Below are 17592 nucleotides of genomic sequence, written 5' to 3'. Positions count from 1 at the left end.
TTCTTCACTCACACAACCATCGCCTTAGTACGACCCTCATTACTTAATGCTTGAAAGTTTGGCAGTAGCTTTCTGGTTCATCTTCCTGCTTCAACTCTTCACACTCTACTCTATCCTTCATTCAGCTGACAAAGTGAACTATTTTTGCCGGGGAGGGGGAGGGAGTTAGGCAATGGGGTTAAGTGACTTGCCCAGTGTCACACAGCTAGTAAGTGTAGCAATGTGTCTGAGGTCAGATTTGAACTCAGGTCCTCCTGAATCCAGGGCCGGTGCTCTATCCACTGCGCCAGCTAGCTGCCCCCCAGAGTGAACTTCTTAAACCACAAAGCTGACCATGTCACTCCCCTACTCATTAATCTCATTTGGCTCCTTATTACTGCCAAGATCAAATATAAAATCTTCTACTTGACTTTGAAAGCTTCATGAAGAGTTTTATGAAACTTGATCCCTTTCTATCTTCTTTCACGTAATTCCCCAGGACATACTCTGATATCTAGCTATGCTAGCTTGCTTGCTGGTGCTTAAACACAGTATTCCATCTCCTGATTCTGCACATTTATACTGGCTATCCCTCTTTTTTTCCCACAATGTTATCTTTCCTCACCTCCACCTTCTGACTTCCATGGCTACTTTCAAGACTCAGATGAGATCTCAACTCTGTAAGAGGCCTTTCCTGTTGCCTCCCTCCCCTTTCCCTGCTATTTCTCATTAGTATAAATAATGTAGCCACATTGTTCAAATTCACACTGCATATTTCCATTGGGTTGGAACCAATTACCATATTTTACATAATGATAACTTTGAATAGTATGAATTTGGACATATTTGACTACTACAGGAGATTCATTATTTGTCCTAATTGGAACCTAGATGTATTTCAAATTTATACTATATGTATCTTGTATGTACATAGTTGTTTGCATGTTGTCTCTCCCATTGAAATATGGGTTCGTTGAGGTCAAAGATTGTGTTCTTGCCTTTCTTTGTCTAGTCAACACTTAACTTAGTGTCCATCTTAATAATAAATGCTATTTGACTGATTGATTTCCATAACATTACACACATTAATCATGTTGTAACCTTATTCCTCCTCTCCTATTGGGTGGATTTTTTCTTATTTGTTTGTAGACTTCCCAAAATGTCTTCCAAAAGAAGTGGGAACATTAAACAATTGAGTGATAGAGCTTTAATACGTGTCTTTATACTTGAATATGAGGAAAATAACTAGAAAGGATGAGTAGATGCAAATTTGCTTTCCTCCTGGTGAATCACCTTGACCCCCTCGTCTTTGGGCTTCTCTTTCTATTCATCATCTTCAGTCCATCGTCTGGCAGGCAACTCCAAGGAAATGTGATAAACATTAAGTATTACCAAACATTTGCTGCTCTCAGCATACTGAAGTTGCTTACTGTTTTCATAAAGCCACGAAGAGTAGCCAAGCTGATATTCCTTTACTATGTGGTAATCACTAAGGTGACCTTTCAGCCTCTCCTTCTTGCTCACAGAAGCCTTGCCTTCTTCTATTTTATATTAAGCCCCAGATGTACAGCATTTTTCACATTTAATGAACTTCTCATTTATCTGGTAGCCTTACTGCTTAGTGAAGATTATATTATCTACCTACTTCTTTCTAAGAAGATATACAGTGTATAAAACTCAAGGTATACCAGATATCCTGATTATAAACTGTTTGAGGACAGAGATTGTCTTATTACTGAAAAGAGCAAATTTGATATTTTATCTTCAATCAAATGCAACTTTACTATTTGTGGTCCCTACAATACTTCATGTCATTTTTAGGTGTTGTTGTTGTTGTTTGGACTCAAGCTTTCACTGGCATATAGAGCTTCCAGTGAGGAGATTCTCTCTACCAATGCAGATCAACATTTATTGTGCAATTTATAGTCTTGGAAAGTTGACTGGGAGACTGAGAGGTTAAATGACTTGCCCAAGATCACACAAGCAATATGTGTCAGAATTAGGACTGGAGTCCTAACTCTAAAGTGCGCTTTCTATTAACTACATTGCACTGCTTCTCACCTTGGAAATGAGCTTAATGATAGCAATAACTTTATAACTGTTGTATTTTTAATTATATATAAAGTTTACCTCATTCTCCCACACTGAAAGTTCAAAAGATGGACCTAACTCCATACTAACATTCATGAGTGTGTGTATACACATGTACATACACATTTGTAATTCCATAATGCTGCCAGGAGACATAAGTAACATATATGTGAATAGAATGGGAAGGTAATGTTTTAATTACCATTAGTGAAAATTCAACTCATTATTTATTTGGTTCTTTCATATAACTCAAAGCAATAATATCAAATGTTGTTAGAGAACTCCCTACTAACCACTGCAAATGAGAATTGATCAAGAATAAAAATTATCCATTGACATTTAACATTAATTCAGTGGGAACTTTGGTCACAGGTCTATCAGTTTCTCATGTCTCATAAATTACAACATGTCTTTCACATATCCTTTTGATTCCCATACTTTCTTTCCTGTAAAATCAAACAAATCTTTTTTTTTTTTTTTTTGGCTAGGCAACGGGCTTAAGTGACTTGCCCAAGGTCACACAGCTAGTAAGTATCAAATGTCTGAGCCCAGATTTGAACTCAGGTCCTTCTGATTCCAAGGCCAGAGCTCTTTCCACTGTGCCGCCTAGCTGCCCGCATTGTCTCATTTTCATTACTTTAGAACATTCACAAAAATGATGTTTTCTTCATGCTATCACTCCAACCTTTTCCATATCTAAGACATGGAGTCAAAGTTCAGGTTTAGAGATTATAGACAAACTATCCTTTGAGGGAAAAAGACTTATTTCTAGTATCTACACTTCTTTTCTTACATTAAAGCCCTTAAATCTTTCATCATGACATCAAATAGGCTTTATAAAAGATTCTCTAAAAGCAGAATAAAGTTGGGTCTCTGTGCAATATCTTGATACTGTTACCACCTCTACTCTGAGAGCATTAACTAAGCATAAACTAAGAACAGGAGTGTGGTAATGAGTTGCCCTTTGAAGGTCAAATTGTACCTTCATAGTCACCAAAGAAAAATTACTCCCTTTATTTACTCCTTTGGTCATTGACTTTCTACAGTATTCTGGAAGGACTGAAACATATTTCTCATTAAACTGACAGATGAAATGTGTCCACTGTACAAGTTCTGCACTTATATCTCATACTCTAATCTATAGCATGCATAATTGAATATTGCATTTTTTTTCATTACAAAATAAAGCTTGATTCTGGAAAGAACAGAAGTAATGAATTATTTTTGTGATTGTGCTTAAGTTTGAGATTTCTTAGTATTATCATCTCACTTAAGTCAATTGTTACTGCACCAACTAGGTGTTGTAAAAAGATTCTCTACCTCTTACAAAAGAAAAGAAAATAGTTCCTGGTTCCTGCCTAGTCTTAAGAAGTTTACCATACGACTAAGGAAACAGACCACAAAGCGTAAAATAACTGATATTTTATGGAGGAATGTATCTACATTAGAAATTGATTATGTACTTTAGCGATTAAGTTATGTGCTGCTTCCAAATAAAGGCTGCACTCCTAAAATAAGGTCTTTCCAAAAGGGAAAAAAAAATACAATTTCTATGTTGTTTTTGTTGTTCAGTCTTTGAGTCACATCTGACTTTGTAACCGATGGACCACAGCACACTGAGCTGTTCCGTCATCTAGCATCTCCCAAAGTCTGTCCAAGTTCATGTTCATTGTTTTTATGACACTCATAGTTTCTATGATATCTCATCCCCTGCCATCCCCTTTTCCTTTTGCTTTCAATCTTTCCCAACATCAGAGTCTTTTCCAATGAATCCTGTCTTCTCATTTTGTGGCCAAAGTATTTAATCTTCAGCTTCAATATTTGATCTTCCAGCAAATAATCTGAATTAATTTCTTTTAAGTATTGACTGATTTGATCTCCTTGTTGTCCAAGGGACTCTCAAAAGTCTTCTCCAGCACCACAGTTTGAAAGCATAGATTCTGCAGCTCTCAGCTTTCCTTATAGTCCGACTCTCACAGCTGTTGTTACTGGAAAAAACATAACTTTGACTATATGGAACTTTGTTGGCATGGTGATGTCTCTGCTTTTTAGTATACTATCCAGATTTTCCATAGCTTTCCTTCCAAGGAGGAAGCATTTTTTAATTTTATGACTACAGTTACCATCTGCAGTAATCTTTGAGCCCAAGAATATAAAATCAGATACTACTTCCATTTCTTCTCCCCCTGTTTTCCAGGAAGTGATGGGACCAGTTGCCAAGATCTTAGTTTTTCTGATGTTAAGCTTCAAGCAAGCTTTTACACTCTCCTTTTTTTCCCTCATCAAGAGGCTTCTTAATTCTTCTTTACTTTCTGCCATCAGAGTGGCATCATTCGTATATCTGAGATTACTGATATTTCTCCTGGCAGCCTTAATTCCAGCTTTTGATTTGTTCAGTCTAGCATTTTGCATGAAATACTCTGCATATAATTAAATAAATAAGGTAACAATCTACAACCTTGTCATACTCCTTTTCCAATCTTAAACCAATCAGTTGTTCCATGTTCAGTGGCTTTTTGACCAACTTACTGGCTCCTCAGGAGACAAGTAAGATGATCTGGTACTCCCATCTCTTTGAGGACCTGCCACAGTTCATTGTAATTCACACAGTCAAAGGCTTTGGTATATGAAGCGGAATTACACTTTTTTTTTTCTCTCTATAACCCAGTGAATGTTGGTAATTTGGTCTTTAGCTCTTCTCCTTCAAAAACCTGTCTGCTTTTCTGGTAACTCTCAGTTTACATATTGCTGAAGTCTAACTTGCAGAATCATAAGCATAACCTTACTGGGGTAAGCTCAGTTTTTCAGTAATTTGAATATCCCTTAGCTTTGTCCTTCTTTAGGATTGGGATATAAACTGATTTTTTCCAATCCGGTGGCCACTGTTGAGTTTTCCAAATTTGCTGGCCTCTTGAGTATAGCACTTTAACATCATCATTTTTTTTTTAGGATTTTAAGTAGCTCAGCTACTTCTATCACCTCCACTAGCCTAATTGTTAGCAATGCTTCCAAAGGCCCACTTGCCTTCATTCTCCAGGATGTCTGGCTCTAGATCAGTAACCACACAATCATGGCTATCTGTGATGTTAAGATCTTTCTTTTATAGTTCTTTTGTGTATTCTTGCCAACTCTTCTGTTTCGGTTAGGTCCCTACATTTTTGTCTTTGATCATGCCTATTTTTGCATGAAATGTTCTCTTGATATCTCTAATTTTCCTGAACAGATTTCTTGTCTTTCCCATTCTATTATTTTCTTCTATTTCATTGAAGAAAACCTTCATTTCTCTCCTTGCTAGTCTCTGGAATTCTGCATTCAGTTTGGTATATTTTTCCCTTTCTCCTTTCCCTTTTGCTTTCCTTCTTTCCTCAGCTATTTGTAAAGCCTCATCAGACAACCATTTTGATTTCTTCCTCTTCTTTTTCTTTGGGATGTTTTTTATTGCTGCCTCCTTCACAATATTGCAAACTCCTCTGTCCATAGTTCTTCCAGCACTCTTATCTACTTGATCTCCCTTAAACATATTTTTCACTTCCACTTCATATTCATAAGGGACATTATTTAGGTCATACCTATATGGTCTGATGGTTTTCTCTGCTTTCTTGAATGTAAGACTGAATGGTTGCAATCAGAAGCTCATGATCTGAGCCACAACAAGGCAGTCATCCAGGAGGGGCAATTTATATAAACACCAAAAAATAATTATACAAACCTACCTTATAATACATATATGTGTGCATCAGTACACTTTAAGAGGGTTTTAAAAATATTTCTTTCAACAAACACTAATGTCTTATTCATTTTATAAGTATTTTTTCATAATAGCTTCCTTTGTCCTTTTCTGACTAAAAGCAAAATTACAAACCACACTTAGTTTTTCTATAAGCCATATTCAAGAGGGAAAGTATAGTATTTGGATCCATATGGTAATTATTAAAGGGATAGAAAAAATCCCATCTCCTGTCTCTCATATACCTTTCAGTGACTTAATTCAGAGTCTCCTGGAACTCAATGATTCACTTCTTCCTTACAAGGTACAGTTCACCAAATTTCCCTTCTAAAATTGGCAGTATTATTAAAATCATGCCCAGGTCTCTTAATAGTTGTAATAATTTTTCATTTTAAAAAATTTTACCCTCTTTGGTCTTAAAACAGCCATATGCAAATGAGCCAAGAGAACATAATGTCCCACATATTTAAATTTTCAATACCACCTCAGCCTCTGGTGGAGTTGGTTCACAGTTTGGCTCAGTTCCTACACAGCATTGGTCCCATAAAGTTCGTGTTCAAAGGTATCGTCTCTGCCAGAAGAGTCCTTTTCTGGGCTCTGATGCTAGGCTGACTATGAAACCTGGATTAGGCTCTGAATCCCAAGTTCCCATGGCTTTCCCAAGCTTTCAAAACCTCAAGGTTGGAGACTCCAGTCTCATCTGAAAAGGAAAAGAACAGAGTCCAAGGACTGAGGCGTATTTCTTAGGGCCATATAACTTCAGTAGGGAGAAGACCCCATGGACTCTCTCCTCTTACAGGGTAGTCCCCCATGGATCACAATGAGCAAAAGAATCAGCAAAGTTCACAAGACCAAATGAAGCAAAAGAGGAAGGTACTGAAAATGACAGGTTTTTTTTGTTTTAAATAACTATGGTCAATCAAAGAGCCTCTTCTTTAACAGGTGGCCAACCAACTGGAGCTAGTTAAAGAATATTTACATATGATACAGTCTCTCCAAAGCTCTTCCATTCCATATCTTCACTATTCTCCCAGAAACAAAGTCCTTAGCTTCTGCATGTGGAAAGGTTGTATCAGCTAAGCAAGCTCATGGGGACTGCACATGTAACAGTCCCCAGTTATATATGATTAAAATTCTACAGGGAAAGTCAACTGCCAAAGGATGAATAACTCAAGAATGAAATTCTAGAGACTCAACTCCAATTGGGAGGGTGGGGTGGGAAGTGTGGGAGAAAAATCTCCTCTTACATTTTAGGCAAATCTACAAGAGATGCATTTTTTAAAAATTTATGCACAAGTGTTCTGCTCAAAGAGAGCTTCTTAGTTGGCAGAGTTTCTCCTTCTGAATTAGAAAAACTTCCTACCCATGGAATTTTTGGCTTACTCTTTATAGCAATTATAAAGCAAAAGTCAATATTCCACCAAAAAAAGGAGAATTAAGCAAAACATAAATACAGTTTTAAGTTTATGGTTTCTGATGTGCCAGAAACAATTGTAGTGCTAATTCCAACACACCCTTGGAGAAGGATCTGTGTTGCTAGAGAATTAAGGCTAAGTGGCACAGTGCCTGGAGTCAGGAGGACTCATGTTCAAATCCAGCCTCAGATACTTGCTAGCTGTCTGACTCTGGGCAAATCGCTTAAACCTGTTTGCCTCCATTTCCTCATCTATAAAATGAGCTGTAAAAGGAAATGGCAAATCACTTTAGTATCTTTGCCAAGAAAACCCCAAATGGGATCACAAAGAATAGGACACAACTGAACCAATGAACAATGACAACTTCTTGAACAAGCTTCCCAATTTCTGTTGTTGTTTCATCCATTAGATGGTAAACTCCTTGAGAGCAGGGACTGTCTATTGCCTCTTTTTGTATACTTAAGACTTAGCACAGTGCCTGGCACATTGATAAATATTTATTCACTGAATGACAATAATTCTCATTTTGTTAGGTCCTTAATAAACTAAAGGACACATCCTCTCTCAATTTGGTTAATAAGACATTTTCACTTTTACTTTGGTCTACAATAAGTAAGACATTCCCTCTGTTGGTATAATAAACTTTATCTATTGGTTGACTTTTCTTTTCTGTTTTCTCAGTGCGTTCCCTCCTCTGAAATTAAGACTTCTACTCAGGGGAGACTGGGTGGGTTTTTAATTCAAGTAGGCAGACTGGGTATACTGTTGATTCTTTTTTTTTTTTTGGTTAGGCAATTAGGATTAAGTGACTTGTCCGGGGTCACACAGCTAGTTAATGTCAAGTGTTTTGGTCTGAGGCTGGATTTGAACTCAGGTCTTCCTGACTTCAGGGCCGGTGCTCTATTCATTCCACCACCTAGCTGCCCTTATACTGTTGATTCTTAATTGTTTAATATACCTGAAGTCTTATTCCACTAAGAGCCTCAAAAGTCTGAAAAGAGCCATATGGAATTCCATAGCAAATTTCAATTTTTAAAGCCACATATATAAGGACAGATCATAGTATGAATAAATAAATATGCAGGGACAGCTAGGTGGTGCAGTGGATAGAGCTCCAGCCTTGGGGTAAGAAGGACCTGAGTTCAAATCCAGCCTCAGACACTTGACACTTATTATCTGTGTGACCCTGGGCAAGTCACTTAACCCCACTGCCTGGTAATAAATAAATAAATAAATAAATAAATAAATAAACAAACATGCCTTGATCCTATAAGAACAGTGTCAGAAGTGATAAAGCTCAAAATTAGCTGAGACTGGGGAGAGCAGGAGGGGAAAGTGCAATCCTCCCCTTTTTAACCATATAGGGGAGGAAAAAGATCAAAAAAATGGTGTTGGGAGGAAAGCAAAATCAAAAGCTTTCAACTCCTATTTTGAGCTTCTTGAGAGCAAAAACTGTCTTCTGCCTTTCTTTGCATCCCCAGTGCTTAGCATAGTGCCTGGCACTTAGTAGGGATTTAATAAATGTTTATGACAGACTGACTGACACGTGCAGAGTACCTGTGATGTTACCTCCCACATAAGGAGGCTGGGGAGCTAATTCCAAAAGAGCAATAATGATGTATAATGGAAGTACCTTTGGAGAGACTTTAGAACATGTTTGACATTCTGCAAAGAATTCTAGTCTGATAACCACTTGACTCCCTATATAATCAGAACTGAGGGGGTCTTCAAAAGATACTAGTGGACTGCAATCTCAGCAATTTTTCTCAGCTTCTCTGTCTTAAAAGATTTCTGCTTGGTTTGACTCTTCAGCTGATACCATCGAGAGAGAGAGGGAGAGACAATGATGGAAGGTCTTTTGCCCTCTACCTACAAAGCTGCCAGATAGCCCCATTAAAATGGGCCTCAGATTTAGATTCTTTACCCTTTTTCTCCCCTCTCCTTTCTCTCTCCTCTCCTTTCCTCTCTCCCCTTTCCTCCCTTTCATTCCCTCCCCTCTCCCTCTCCACTCCTATCCCCATCCTTCCCTTCATCCTTTCTCCTTCCACCCTTCTCCAGCCTAGACAATGCTATGGTGGAAATGGCCGAGGAGGCCACAGAGCCCACCGAGGCAGACATCAAAGGACTGTGACAGGACACGTTCTCCAAAATGGCCACGTATCTAACAGGCAAGCTGACAGCCACCAGTGGGGACTATAAACTTCGGGAAAATATGAACAAACTAACTAACCTGAAGTATCTAGAAATGAAAGATATTGCAGTAAACTTAAGTAGAAACCTAAAGGACTTAAACTACAAATATGCAGCACTTCAGCCTCATCTGGATCAGATCATTTTAACTGAGGTGCAAGTAGCAGCCCTTGAGCAGGCAGCTTACAAGTTGGATGCATATTCAAAGAAACTAGAAGCAAAGTACATGAAGTTAGAAAGGTGATGAAAGAATTCATTAGCACAAAGACTTTAACTACAAGAATGTTTCATAAGAGTTGAAAAGCATAGGATGGAATTTATCAAACTTCTGTGCTTCAATTCCATAAAAGGAAGTGGTGCTGCTGATCCAAGGAGAATCCCAGCCCCCACCTTCAGTTGGATGTGTAACTTTGGCCACTCCTTGATGTTTTCGTAAATTTGTACCCCCTGAAACATCATTTTATCACGTACTTTAATTGTGTGCCCTGGACCAAGACTCAGAAATCAGATCAACCCCACCTAGAGCAGATACAGAGGAGAGGCTCTGGTATTCCGGTCTCCTCCATCCTCTCTTTCCCCTAGGGGTCCATCTTAGACTCTTTATTCTGAATGTGGCCCCACCCACTTCATAACCTGTTTTTGAACTGAAATAATAAATGCTAATTTTTGACCCTTAAAAAAATTGGGCCTCAGTGTTTTGCCTGCCTCCACATTTGTTCTTTCACTTTAGGTGAAGGGATTGGAGAGTGTGAAGAATATGATGTGAGTTTCAAAAAGTCAGGAGAATGAGCCTTCTAGTTTTGCAGTAAGCCCACCATGACTTACCTAAGAAGCTACCTTAACGACCAAGCAAAGTGGCAGCTGAGACAAAGATTCACCAGGAGTCGTCAGTTCACATTTGGAACTGAATTTGATGGGACAATGCTATAGGAAAACTGCTAAGTCTTAGCCCACTTTTCCCAGAGACAGAGGTGATATAAGGAACAGTGTGCTGCAGAGATGTTGGGGAAAAATGTTTATACTTCTGTTATTGCTACATCTTCAATGTAAATATTACTTTGTAATAGTTAATTGATGTTAGGTGTTGAAATGTAACTGATGTATATAAGTTAAGTGTATACAACTGGTAGGAGTTTGGGTTAATAGCAGTAGAGAAAAGAAACCCCAACACCTGAGGTACCCCAATATCTGATTCTGAAATAGTGAACCCAGAGTGTACTTGTTTCATCTGGTTTAATGGAAACTTTGTTTTTTACATTATTTTGCTCCTTACTTTGAAAACAATGGTTTTACAAAATGGTTTCACATTGCAGACTTTGAAAAATTCATTTCATGTGTTTTCATATTTCAGATCCTAAAGACATAAAGTGTTCTTCCACACCACTAATTGTGAGTACAATTGTTTCACTTCTTTCTTTCTTTCCTTGAATTAGAGTATCTGGTTTCTAGTAACTTCAAGTAATCAAAAAATCTATTCCCATATTCAGAGAACTATTATGTATATTTAAAGAATTATAAGGTATGGCCCTTACCCTAAAGGTATTTTTAGTCTAGTTTAAAATACTTCAGTCCTTAAAGAAATCTATAATCTCATTATTTTGAGTGCTCTCTTCACACTTTCTTGGCCAGTTTTGTAATCGTGTTCATATAGTTCCTGGGTTTGTTTTGGTAGGTAGACTCCTAAATATTTTATAATGTCTAGAGTAACTTTAAATGGAATTTTTCTTTCTATCTCTTGCTGTTGGGCTTTGTTGGTAATATAGAGAAATACTGATGGGTTTATTTTATAGCCTGCAAATTTGCTAAAGTTGTTTATTATTTCAAGTAGTTTTTTACTTGGTTCTCTAGGATTCTCTCAATATATCATCATGTCATCTGCAAAGAGTGATAGCTTTGTTTTTTCTTTGCTTATTATAATACCTTCAATTTCTTTTTCTTGTCTTATTGCTAAAGCTAACGTTTCCAGTACGATATTGAACAACAATGGTGATAACGAACATCCTTGTTTCACTCCCAATCTTATTGGAAATGTTTCTAGCTTATCCCCATTACATATGATGCTTGCTGAAGGTTTTAGGTAGATGCTAGTTATTATTATAAGAAAGATTCCATTTATCCCTATGCTTTCTAGTATTTTTAATAGGAATGGGTGTTGTATTTTGTCAAAAGCTTTTTCTGCATCTATTGAGATGATCATGTGACCTGCACAATTCTTAACCAGGTTCTCATCCAATTCCTTCCAAGAGGATCAATTCAAAATGTTGATGCCTTCCTCTTTAAACATTCTCTCAGTAGGATTGCAGTACTTGGACAACCATTTGTATTGACACATGATAACCTTACAACCTTTATCAGTCACTTATTTCTTCAATCTTTTATGACACTTTGTGAAAGCCATTTTTGAGATGAATCTAATAATCATAATCATGAAATCTAACATGGACAAATAATATATCTAGTATAGAGAAAGTCTTCTATGGGACATATAAAAAAATGGTGTAGCCAAATCTGAAAAAGATATGACTGTTTTAGTAAACTAAAAACTCAAAATGTTAAAAGTACAACATGGCAACCAAAAGGGCTAATGTACATTTATTATGCTTTGAGAGGTACAGTGTCGACTATGAAGGAAGTGGTATCCCCACTGTACTCTTGCCTTTGACAGAATATAATGTGCTATTGGGTTCAGTTGTGGATGCCACATTTTGGAGTGTACAGAAGAGAGGACAGCCAGGATGATGTATGACCTCAAGATCATGTCATAAAAACGTCAGTGGAAATGACTGAATATGTTTACCCTAGGAAAGAGAAGGCTTAAAAGTGATTTGATACCTGTCTTCAAATATATGAAGAGCTGTTATTTGAACGAGGTTTAGACTTATTCCACTTGGCTCTAGAGGACAGATCTAGAAGCCATAAGAAAAAATTGCAGAGAGGTTTGCTGAAAGAAATAGCAACAATTTAACTATACAAAAGTGAAATGTTTTGGATGACCACTTTGGGAGAATCTATTTTAGTAATGAAAGGGGATGGATTTGTAGAGTTGATTCTTAGTCTGGTACTGGTTAGCCTAGATGGACTCTAAGGTCCTTTCCATCTTTGAGATTTTGGGAAATAGGTACCATAGTCAAGAGATTGTTAGAAAATATAGTCTTATTCTGGTATCACTTAAGTTGGGCCTTCACTATCATAGGGCAATCTTTTTGCAGCTCTCTATTCACTATCCCATTCACCACAGCAACCATTCTAACATTTTCATCCCTCAGCAAGTCTCCTTTAGCACCCCTCCTCCACCTTCTCAGCAGAGAACACTGCCTCATTTAATTGTTAAATTAAATACTAAATGAATCAGCACCAAATGTCATGGCATCCAAACATTCGGAGCAAAAGTCCATGAGTTAAATGGAGAAATAGACACCTCCCCAGTTCTTTCCATCACTCCAAAACTGGCTACTCCCTTTTCCCTTCCCCTTATTGACCCCGTAATTAACCAGTCCATCTCTACACTGTCCTCTTGAGTCCTTTGGTCTGCCATGCCTCAGCGTTGAGGTTTGCCTTTACTTCTTCTTCTGCCTTTACTCCTACTGATATGTTGCTGAATGAACATGGAGAAAATAACAAAACTCTGCTGCCTGGATCTGCTACAAATTTATGTTACATAACTTCAACTGGGCCCTCATTGCTGCAATGCAATTCTTTTACATTTCCCTTATTACTACTCAGCTGAAATTGCTCTCTCCAAATTTACCAATGATCTCTTAACAGGCACATCTAATGGTTTATTCTCAATCCTCATCCTTCTTGACTGACCTTTGCCACCTTTGCTACTATTTGACCACCCTCTCCTCTTGGATACTCTGTTCTCTTAATTTGGTCTGTGTGTGTGTGTGTGTGTGTGTGTCTGTGCGTCTGTGTCTGTGTCTGTGTCTGTGAGAGAGAGAGAGAGAGAAAGACAAACGTATAGATACTGCTCTCTCTCCTACTTCTCCAACCTTCTTATCTCCTCAGTCTCTTTTGCTGAATCTTCATCCAATCATGGCCGCTAACTGGTTGTTGCACCAGGGCTCAATCCTAAGCCTTTTTCATTTCTCCTCCTATATTGTCGATCTTGGTGATCTCATCAGATTCATTCCAAATTCAACTATCTTCTCTACACAGATGATTCTGAGATATATTTATCCAATCTTATGCTCTCTTCACACTTTCAGTCCTACATTAATAACTGCCTTTTGGACATCTTGAATTGGATATCCCATAGATAACAAATTAATATCCAAAACTGAACTCGGTATCTTTTCCCAAATCCTCCCCTCTAACTTCCCTATTATTATTGAGGGTATCACTATCCTCCCAGTCACCTTGGCTTACAACCTAGGTGTCACATTTGACTCATCACTCCTTCTTACCCCACAAAATTCAACCTGCCATCAAGTCCCATCCTTTCTTCTTTTGCAACATCTGTCATGTATGTTCCCATCTCTCCACTCACTTATCTCTCTATTCTGGTTCAGGCCTTCTTCACTTTATACTTGGACTATTGCAATAGCCTTCTAGTTCATCTCTCTACCTCATCTTTCCCCACTCTATTCTATACTGCACTCAGCTGCCAAAGTGATCATCTTTTTTTTTTTTTTAAATTTTTAGGCAATTGGGGTTAAGTGACTGGCCCAGGCTCACACAGCTAGTAACTGTCAAGTGTTTGGTCTGAGGCCAGATTTGAACTCAGGTCCTCCTGACTTCAGGGTCATTGCTGTATCCACTGTACCACCTAGCTACCCCCCAAAGTGATCATCTTTTAAGATCTCTCATTTCTGCACATATCTCTCCATCTCACCCTACTACACAACAGTGGCTCCCCATTACCTCCAGAATCAAATATAAAATCTTTTTTGGCCTTAAAAGCCTTTTATAATCTGCTCACTTGCTACCTTCCCAGTCTTACATTTTGCTTCCCCTCAATGTACTCTAAAATCCAGCAACAAAAGCCTTCTTGCTGTTCCTTGATAATGACCTTCCATCTCCTAATTCTGTCTTTTTACTGACTGTGCCTGCAATGTACTGCAACCTTCTCATCTTACCCCCCCAGATTCTCTGACTTCAAAACTCAGTTCAAATCCCACCTTTGGGAGGAGGCCTTTGCCTTCCCTCTGAGATTACCTCCCATTTACATTATATCTATCTTGTATGTGCATAGCTGTTTGCATGTTGTCTCCCCCATTAGAGTATGGGCTCCTCAAAAGCAAAAGACCAGGTTTTTGACTTTCTCTATAACTCAGCATAGTGTCTCATACATGGTAGATGCTTAATACAGGCTTACAGGAAAGTATGGTGTGCTTTAAAAAGATCACGTCATTGCCCTTTTTTATCTTCTATCGTGGCAATATAGTATTGTAGGTGTCTCAATCCATGTTTTCCCTTTTTTTTTTTGGTCACTGTTTAGATGGTCATCTGCCTATTTCATCTACACTACACCTAATTTGTTATGTAGCTTTGTTATCTCTGTGGGTCTGTTTTTTCATATGTAAAATAAAGGGGCTAGATTTGCTAAACTCTAATCTCTCTTCCAACTTCAAATCTTCACTTCTGTGTCTCATTGGTATATCTGATAGAACCGTGTGTGAGTGAACTTGTACTATTTTTACACGGAGGCCAATTCTCAGTGCCTCAAGGCCAGTCTCTCCCACTCATTTTCTATCCTATCCAATAAGAAATTTGAAAAGTCATCAGAAAACAATAAAAAGAAAGTACAGATGACATATTGAGAATATATCCCTTGGGAGAATGGCTTATATTCAGACCCTTTTGGAAGGGGAATTTTGTAATTTGTTTGTTATTTTATGTATTTCCGAGCATTTGGTATAAAAATGTCTTCTCATATTCTAAAAAGACAATATTAATCTAAACTACACTAAATGTCTACTCTATTGATTAGATAGTACCTTATAGCTAACACCACAGGGAAAGCCAAACTTCCAGAAGAGAACTTAGTATAGTGAAAAGAGCACTCGACTGTATTAGTAGAATTATGTTCTACTCCCAGCCAAGCCACTACCTTCTGGACCAAGCCACTTCAAGCAAGCAAGCCATAACAATTTGTCAAACATTTACTGTGTGTCAGACGCGGCACTGGGAATATAAGGACAAAAGTAAGACAATCTCTAGTACTTAAGGTATTTACATTCCGATGAGGAGACAGTATGTTTATACATAAATATTTAGAAAATGAATACAAAGTAGTTTGGCAAGAGAATGTGCCAGTTAGTGGAATGATGAGAATAGGCTTCATTTAGAAGATGACACTTGGGCTTAGTCTTGAAAGTAACCAGAAAGAGACTCCAAGAGGCAGAGGTAAAAAGGAAATTCATTGCAATCATGAGGGACACTTGGTACAAAAGAATGGGGAAAAGTACATAGAGTGCTGTGTGTGGGGTATGCCAGAGCAATTAGAAGGCCAGAAAGGATGAATCACATACTGTAAGAAGGTAATTAATATACAAGAAGGTCAAAGGGAGGAAAGGATGTGCAGAAAAGACATGCCAAACAGAAGTACTTATATTTTATTCTAGAGGCAATTAGGAGCCACTGGCATTTATTTTTTTTATTTGATTTAATTGATTTTATTGCTGTCTTTTATTTTTATATATTTCCCTCTGTATCCTCATCTCTCACAGAGAGTTATCTCCTATATCAAAGAATTTTTTAAGAGAAAAAGAGGAAGAGAAAAAAATTTGAAAAAGTGTTCACTACTATAGAACAAATCTGACATTATATCCTTTTAGTATCTATAGATATGAATATTATACAAATATTATGGATACCTGTATAAATGATTGGGGAGAAGTGCTTTCTCATATCTCTCTTCTTTGGGGCCTAGTTTGTTCTTTATAATTTTTCATCATTCATTTTTTTCTGGTGGTTGTTTTTCCATTTACATTGTTGTAGTCCTTGTGTAAATTTATTTTCCTGGATCTGCTTACTTCATTTTGCGCGAGTTCAGGTGAATCTTTCCATGCTTCTCTATGTTCATCATATTTGTTAGTTCTTATAGCACAGTAATATTCCATTATAATCATGTGCCAAAATTTGTCTAGTTATTCTCCAATTGATGGACATCTATTTTGTTTTCAGTGTATTGTTATGACAAAAAGTACAGCAAAAAGTATTTTGCCAGTGACCTCCTTGGGGTAGATGCTAGCAGAGGTCAGGGTCAATGAATATAAACACTTCAGCCTTTATTTGCATAATTATAAATTGCTTTCTGGAATGTTTGTATCAGCTTACAATGCAACAATTCATTAGTCTTTCAACACATGCAGCTTTCCCGTTTTTGTCATCTTAACCAATTTACTGGCACAACCTCAAGGTTATATTGATTTGCATTTCCCTTATTATTAGTCATCTGGAGCAATCATTTATATAATTGGTAATAGTGTAAAATTCTTTTTTAGAGCTATTTTCTCATATCCTTTGACCACTAATCTATTAGGGAATAACCTTTGGCCTAATTACATATTTCTGAATTTCTATATATCTTGCATACCAAACCCTTATCAGAGATATTTGATATAAAGATTCTTTCCCTTCTCTTCCCTTTCACTTGCCTTTTTTTCTTAGTTGCATAAATTTTGTTTTCAAGTTCATGTTATCAAAATGATTTACGCTATTTTTTGTGCTTGCCTTTATCCCTTGTTTGGCTAAGAATGCTGACCCTGGAACTGAGGAGATGAGTTCAGATTCAACCCCTGTAAAATAAAGATAATAATTATAATTATATATATGTAATATATATATATATATATAATTATATTATAATTATAATACTCTTCTAGGGTTATTGTAAGAATTAAATAAGATAATATTTGTAAAGCACTTAGCACAGTTCCTAGGTTCCTAGTGTTAAACACTATAGGTGTTTAACAAATGCTTGTTGTTGTTTTTTTCTACCTTTCTCCTACCCAAGGCTATGAAAAGTATAACATCTACTTGTCTTGTAATTATTTTATGACATAATCCTTAAAGCCTGAAACTTATTGAACAAAGTATGCTATAAACAGATCTGCACTTTAGGAAAAACCACTCTACCTGACACTTATGTAGAGTGGGGAGAGGCTTGAAGCAAGGATGCTGAATTAGAAGCTAGTTCAATAGTTCAAATGAGAAGTGATGAAGGCTTTAATGAGAATAGTGTCT

At 37.2% G+C, this 17592-nt stretch overlaps 1 protein-coding gene across 2 annotated transcripts in view; it reads left to right on the top strand.

Annotated features, from left to right (window-relative positions):
- SLC37A1 (solute carrier family 37 member 1) overlaps positions 1 to 17592 on the top strand; it is a 162656-nt gene that overhangs the window by 89087 nt on the left and 55977 nt on the right. For both annotated transcript variants that reach the window (XM_027843624.1, XM_027843623.1), the window contains exon 9: positions 10754 to 10791. In XM_027843624.1, the coding sequence (XP_027699425.1) occupies positions 10754 to 10791 (38 nt within the window). The remainder of the gene's footprint in view (positions 1 to 10753; positions 10792 to 17592) is intronic.

Source organism: Vombatus ursinus, unplaced genomic scaffold (assembly GCF_900497805.2).
Source record: "Vombatus ursinus unplaced genomic scaffold, bare-nosed wombat genome assembly UNPS02014924.1, whole genome shotgun sequence".
Lineage (NCBI taxonomy): Eukaryota > Metazoa > Chordata > Mammalia > Diprotodontia > Vombatidae > Vombatus > Vombatus ursinus.
The sequence above is the reverse complement of the archived record's forward strand: the minus strand, read 5'-3'. Positions and strand labels throughout refer to the sequence as shown.